Raw genomic sequence first — 6755 nt, forward strand, 5'->3', positions numbered from 1 at the left:
CTGAAGGCTGCAGGAAAGACATGTGCCTTCAGCTCTGCCTTTAGCCATCTCCCAGTAGTTGTCTGCATTGGATAGATAGTACTTGTTCACTGGCAGAATAGTTCTGGGTGTTTTTGATGTCAGTGTTGCTGCAGCTTGACAGTTTACCATAATAATCTCCTTCCCCTTAGGCATGTAGGCAGTGAAGCTCTTGTTTATGTTTCCCACTTGTTCCCCTACCAGGGGGTTAGCAGCAAGACATTTTCCACACTTCTGATAGAAATTTTACAATTCTTGACAATAGGAAGACATCAAGACAGTATTTACTAGCCTGTTACTTACATCCATGGGAAATCCTACAGCTGTGAGGAAGTTACCTGGGCTTCTTTACATATGTTTACATACACATTATTTTTTTAAACAGTGACAGCATTTCAAGGTATCCCTTTGATTCTGCTGTACAAATGAATGCTACTAAGATGATCCCACTTTAATGTCTAGAGTTGACACCAACACCATATGTGATAATCCAGCCCAACATGGTAGCTGAGTTTAGCATTTGCTATTGCTGTCAGTGTCTTTGGCAGATAATCTCAGTTTTTCTTTGTGGTTTGCCTCAAAGGGCTAGATCCAGCTGGTCCTACCTTTGAGTATGCTGATGCTGTCACCCGCCTCTCCCCGGATGATGCTGACTTTGTGGATGTCCTACACACCTACACTCGAGGCTCTCCAGACCGCAGCATTGGAATCCAGAAGCCTGTTGGACACATTGATATTTATCCTAATGGTGGAGGTTTCCAGCCAGGTTGCAACTTTGGAGAAGCGCTCCGTCTGATTGCTGAAAAAGGCTTGGCAGGTAAGGCTGCTCTGAAACAAACAGCACAACACCCAAAGAGAGATCTTAAATTGCCTTCAAGTTTCTGGCAAGCAACTTGAGAGGCACAGAAACTTGTTCATTTAAGTGCCCTTAAAAGTCATGCTATGAAGCTCAGCTCTGGCATAGTGTATTGTGCCTGCCAATAGCACTGCTAAGGGGTCTATATTATTATATGCATGTGTGAATACATATTACACATTTTTGTTCTTTCAAGATATGGATCAGCTGGTGAAATGCTCCCATGAACGATCCATCCACCTTTTCATTGACTCCCTCCTCTATGAAGAAAAGCCCAGCATGGCCTATCGCTGCAACACAAAGGAGGCCTTTGAGAAGGGTCTGTGCCTGAGCTGCCGGAAGAACCGCTGCAACAATTTGGGTTACAAAGTCAACAGAGTGAGAACGAAGAGAAACACCAAAATGTACTTGAAGACCCGTGCTCAGATGCCCTATAAAGGTAGGTCCTACTTGCTTATTAATGAGCAAGACTGGTACTTTGTTCAGCGGTGCGTCTGGATGAGCGTGTGCTGCAGGTGATGATATTGCTGCTTTGGTGTGTCTGGTGAGCAGGGGTGAAGTTTACCTGCAGTTTGGCATTAAGTGCAAACTAAATTGCAGGCTCAGGAGAACAGTGCCATCTCATTCAAGGTAAGGAGGTAGGAGGTCAAATACAAAAAGGAAAGTATTTTGTAACAAGCTTCTAAGTAGCAAAATAAAGATTTATTCTGTGGCCTGGTCACTTGGAACAACTGACTTGTCCATGTTTTTTCAGTACTTTTTCATCCAAATGTTTTTTTTCCTCTTACTGAGAAAACCATCAGCAGAGCTCAGCCTGATAAGCAACTTCTTTAAAGATGTGTAACTATCAGACCTTTATCGTGCCTTTACCAGAGGACCAGCACCAGTCCTTGTTAAAATACCACAGTCTTTCTTGATTCCTGTTGTCACAGGGGTAGGTCTGAGAAGGACAATGCAAAAAAAAAAAAAAAAAAAAAAAATCTGGAAGGCTTTCTGCTGGGAAAATAGCTTCTGAGTTGGATTTTGAAACTTCCCTTTTTTCTTTCCACCCCCCCCCCCAACTTTGTGCCACATGGTATGCTCATTGTGTACATTCCGTGATGGACCAGCAATCAGAGGGCACATTCCTGCAGAGTTAGAACAGCTGCAAGACTAGTGTTTTGTTGGCATTTGGTGCTTAATCTGCAGCGTCAATGGGCTGATTTTTTTTAAACTGAGGCTCCTGTATGAGGAGAGCACAACTCACTTGTTTTCAAGCCAGGGATGGCAAGTCATACACATATATTACAGCTTTGAAGGAGACACTCCAGACTCCAAATTACTACAGTGGCAGAAAACTTAAATGCAGAATTTAGTTGTAAGAACTGCAAAGGTTCTTCACCTTCTCACAAAAATAGTTCCCTGGATGCCTACAGGGAACTGAACTCCTCAGTTTAGTGAGGTTGGCATATTCCAGCCTAGGATTTGCGTGGGGGTTTTTGGGTGGTTATGTCCCCAGCAACCTCTTTGGAGGTTGCATTCTTTCTTAATGACCTCTTCTTTTGTGTTCTTCCAGTCTTTCATTACCAGGTCAAGATCCATTTCTTTGGAAAGACTAATATGACCAAGACATACCAGCCATTTCTGATCTCTCTCTATGGCACTCTAGATGAGAGCGAGAACATTGCTTTCACACTGTGAGTAACTATAGAAACAACTGCAATGTACTGTTGAGTCTACCTAAATCCGTTAAAGCCCCAGCCGAAAAACTTGTTCTAGCTCCAGCTACAGAAATCTTTCAGGGTCCCAGAAAGTGCCCTTGTCCTTGATCAAGGGGATACATTCAATGCTGAAGCTAATGTTCTAAGCTCTATAGGAGGTGTTCTTGATAAGAGATCTGAAATAAGGAAATGTAAAGTCTGGCCTGTGGCTAAGCCTAATAAGAATTTTCCCAGTGTGGCAAATTTCTTGTTGTCTTTGGTTTTCAGTATATTTATGCCCTCTTCCAGCTGTGTTAAAGCTCATCAAAAGCAGACTGCAACCTGGAGTTAATTTTCTGATGGGTCTGAAGTCCTCAGTGTAGAAGCTGAGGGACACATTGGATTTACTTCCACAACTCTGCAAATAAGCAGAAGTCTGTACTTGTAACCCTGCATGTGGGCTGGCAGTGAATGTGGCTGGAAGGCACCGAAGTCTTGTTCTCTGCTCGGTGGAACCTGAACTGTTCCTGGCTGGTGCTAGTCTGGCTTCTCTGAGAGCCATCAGCACTAGAAAAGACACGCCTTGCCTGGCAGTCTGTCCCAGGACTTTAGCAGCCTTGCTGCAGAATGCTTTTCCTACAAAGCTACACAATCTTAGTGGTTTTTTTCCTTATTCTATCCATCAGAACTATGGAGATGGTTGTTCTGTTCTCTGAAATGAAGTCCTGGTTTTGTTTTTCCTTAATTATCTGTCTAACACTTCCTTTTTGTGTGTGTGTATTTTTCTTTCTTTTTTTTTTTGTCTGGGTTTTTTTTATTTGTTTGGTTTATTTTTTTTTTTTTTTTTTCCCCGTATTCCCCTCCCCACAGGCCTGAAGTCTCCTCAAACAAGACCTCCTCCTTCCTGATTTACACAGAAGTGGACATTGGAGACCTGCTTATGCTGAAGCTGCAGTGGGAGAAAGATACCTTCTTCAGCTGGTCAAACTGGTGGTCCTCTTTTACATTTGACATCCAGAGAGTCAGAGTGAAGTCAGGAGAAACTCAGAAAAAGTAACTTATTTTGATTGTTATAAACTATATTAGTTTTAATTGACAGTGTTTCCTGATTCCTAGTGTTTCACAGGAAACACTATCAATTAGGTAGTTATAATACTCAGGAGAGATCTCAGTGAGCCATCATCTCTGTTTATGTTTGCAGTTCTTCTCCTTTCTCTTGCTGGACGTTTGCATAGGTTTTCTTGTAAGGAGTGTGCTTAGAAGGAGATTTCTAAAAACCCTTCAAGAAGGACATTTGCACAAGAAATAATTGCTTTAAGGTGGATTTTCTTAAGAGTTGAGTACCTGAATGGTGGGTGAAGACTGAAAGACGTGACTGTTGCAGGACACCACTAATTTGTGAATGTTAAGATGGAAAAGTCTGAATTTTTGGAATACTCATATTTGCTAGACATGAGATCTGTTAACAGAAAACAGACCCAGAACAGAGTATGCATGTCTTTTGTACAGTGCTGTGAATAATATGTTCCTCCTTTCAATAAACAAGGCAGTCACTTGATCAAAGAACAGTTATCAGAGCTGAGCAAATATAGGGGTGGGGAAGGTACTGATAAATAGAAAGGCAGCTGCTCAGGTTTGCTGGAATTGGCAACCTACTTAGTTTGTAAACATTAGAGGGAGTAAGGCTTTGTTCCAAGATCATTCACCTGACAAAAAAGTCACACAAGGACTGGTGTAAATGAAGATTCAAGAGACCTTGAGCTAGAGCTTGTGGCTTCTGAACTGCAAGAAGATTTTATGCAAAGGACAATGTTATAGCTACAGGCTGAGGTCTGTGCATAAGGCATATACTATCTTTTTTTTTTTTTTTTTTTTTTTTTTTTTTTTTTTTTTTTTTTTTTTTTTTTTTTTTTTTTTTTTTTTTTTTTTTTTTTTTTTTTTTTTTTTTTTTTTTTTTTTTTTTTTTTTTTTTTTTTTTGCACAGTGTTTCTTCTGTCACAGAATTCTCTTTTTTAAAGTAGTTTTCTCACAGGCTTGTAAAACATAAATATAAAAATATGACCCACATAAAAACAGTTTCCAACTACCAATCCTATTCTTATGGTTATGAAGAGATACCTGGCTCAGCCATGTGATTGTCCCATATTTATTCCACAGGGTGGTGTTCTGTTCTCGAGATGGTACCTCACAACTCGGTATGGGAGGACAGGCAGCAATATTTGTGAAATGCTTGGAGCAGCCCGTCAAACGCAAGAGAGGAGGGTATGAGTGTTCACTACTGGCTTTGGGCTGGGGGAAGCTTGAGTGATAGCAGGAGGAGCTAATAACTTCCTCATTGAGTTGACTTGTGCACTAGTCTTCTGAAGGCTTCAGAAGCATCGCAACTCCGACTAATCTGAGGTTTGCTAACTATAGCTTTGGCAGCTTAGAACCCCCTAATTTGGTTTGCTGCTAACCATCTCCTGGTGTAGTTTTTAGCATGTCTGAAAAACAGGTACAAGTCACTGCCTCTCACATTCACATGATGGCCAAGTATAAACTGTTAGAGAGGGTTTGCAGACAAGGCACGATTACAGAGAGGAAAGCACGCTGCTATCTAAAGATGCCCCACACTTACCCTTGATTGAAGAATGCCCAAACATCCATCCTTAGCCAGTCCAGAACCCTCCCTCCTCACTTGCCAGCAGCAGATGTGGAGGCTGGCACGGAAACTGAGCAGCCGTGCACAGGTGCTCTCCCCGGCACACTGCTTTCTGCCGGCGACCATCAGGTCAGTGACTTCCTGAGATTTGTATCTGTGATTTGGATCAGAGATTGAGCCTGTGTTTAACAGCCCTTGGTGCACTTAAATTTTTTGATCAATAATTTTTCTGACCCAGAGTAAACTTTGAAGTGTGGGGCCAGCTTTTTTTGGACTTTATCCACTGAAGTTCAAGCTGGAGAAGTGGTTATATTTATTTTAGTGCAACTGCTGTGTGTGAAAGGTCTCATGGGGGCACTTCTACACTAGGATCTGTTTCTGCATAAAAAGGCACTGACCTTCACTTCAGGGCAATAACCTGGGAGGCCTTGAGAGCTCTGCGTTTCTGATGTGTAGAATAAAGCAGTAACCAGGAAAAGCTCAAGCATATAATTTATTTTCCTGTTAACTAGGCTTTTCTTTTTAATCTAAAGTCTCAAAAATAAGACAAATAGGAACAAGTAGTTTACATGTTCCTCTTCACCTTATTTTTTTTTTTCCCCCCCCTACAGTACCAAGCAGGCATCTAAAGAAAATTCTGCTCATGAATCTGCTTAAGTGACAAGAATGAAGATTTTCCACACTGGGGAGGAGGAGAGTCTGTTCATCCTTGTGGACTGGATGTTCAGAACCAAATATATAGAAATATTTATCCGCTGCTGGCTTTTTGCCTGCTATTCCTAGCTATCTTAGGAGACTTCTTGTAAGGAAGTCTCAGCATGCAAAGTTACTAACCATAAAGATACATTATCCAAATAGTTAAAATGAAATCTGCAAAGCAACTTGCCATAGGCTTTGGTGTGGGGAAGGAATAATTTTGCTTAATGATGGTGCCTTGTGACAAGGTTTCTTGACATCAACTCCTCTATAGCAATTTTCTAGTATTTATTGGAAAGAAGCGAAGCCCTGTACCTGGCTTTTCTTTCTTTTCAGGAGTCTTCTGAAACTGGACTTGTTTTTTCTTCCTGGCTTGCCTAACTGAATTTTCAGACAGTTCAGTGGCTAAGTTCATTGTCTTCAAGTGTGTGTTTAGCAAATGAGTAGGTTTCTCATGTGAAAAAACACCTTTGCTGTGTGTGTTATAAAAGGAGTCAGGGACTGATTTAACATGGGGATGAATTTTCTAGTTTGTGGTTATGAATGTGTTTTACTGGGGGTAGATGCCAGTGCTGCTTAGCAATAGGTATGGTTTGTTAAGCTATATACTTCTATGCAGCTTACCCTGGAATAAATAGCAGTTGTAGGAGAAGACAGCAATACCAGTGTCCTATGCAGAATTCAACTTCTCATCTGTGCTTTCGTTCCTCAAAAAAGAAACCATCTAGCCTCCAAAACTGTATGAATACAGAACTGCAAAGGAATTGAGCTACCGTAAACTGCAGGAAACACTTCACCACCACCACCACTTGCTTGCATCCTGTGTGCCAAAACTGGCAGTTTCTCTGCTCTTTGACTGCAAATG

At 41.3% G+C, this 6755-nt stretch overlaps 1 protein-coding gene across 1 annotated transcript in view; it reads left to right on the plus strand.

The window, feature by feature from the left end:
* Nucleotides 1-6538, plus strand: part of LPL (lipoprotein lipase) — a 16087-nt gene extending 9549 nt beyond the window's left edge. The window contains exons 5-10 of the mRNA XM_010013326.1: nucleotides 602-835; nucleotides 1071-1313; nucleotides 2430-2550; nucleotides 3424-3606; nucleotides 4711-4815; nucleotides 5806-6538. Of these exons, the coding sequence (XP_010011628.1) occupies nucleotides 602-835; nucleotides 1071-1313; nucleotides 2430-2550; nucleotides 3424-3606; nucleotides 4711-4815; nucleotides 5806-5851 (932 nt within the window). The 3' untranslated portion in view covers nucleotides 5852-6538. The remainder of the gene's footprint in view (nucleotides 1-601; nucleotides 836-1070; nucleotides 1314-2429; nucleotides 2551-3423; nucleotides 3607-4710; nucleotides 4816-5805) is intronic.
* Nucleotides 6539-6755: the final 217 nt, after the last annotated feature.

The sequence above is a fragment of the Nestor notabilis genome, unplaced genomic scaffold (assembly GCF_000696875.1).
Source record: "Nestor notabilis isolate BGI_N333 unplaced genomic scaffold, ASM69687v1 scaffold5464, whole genome shotgun sequence".
In the NCBI taxonomy this organism is placed as follows: domain Eukaryota; kingdom Metazoa; phylum Chordata; class Aves; order Psittaciformes; family Psittacidae; genus Nestor; species Nestor notabilis.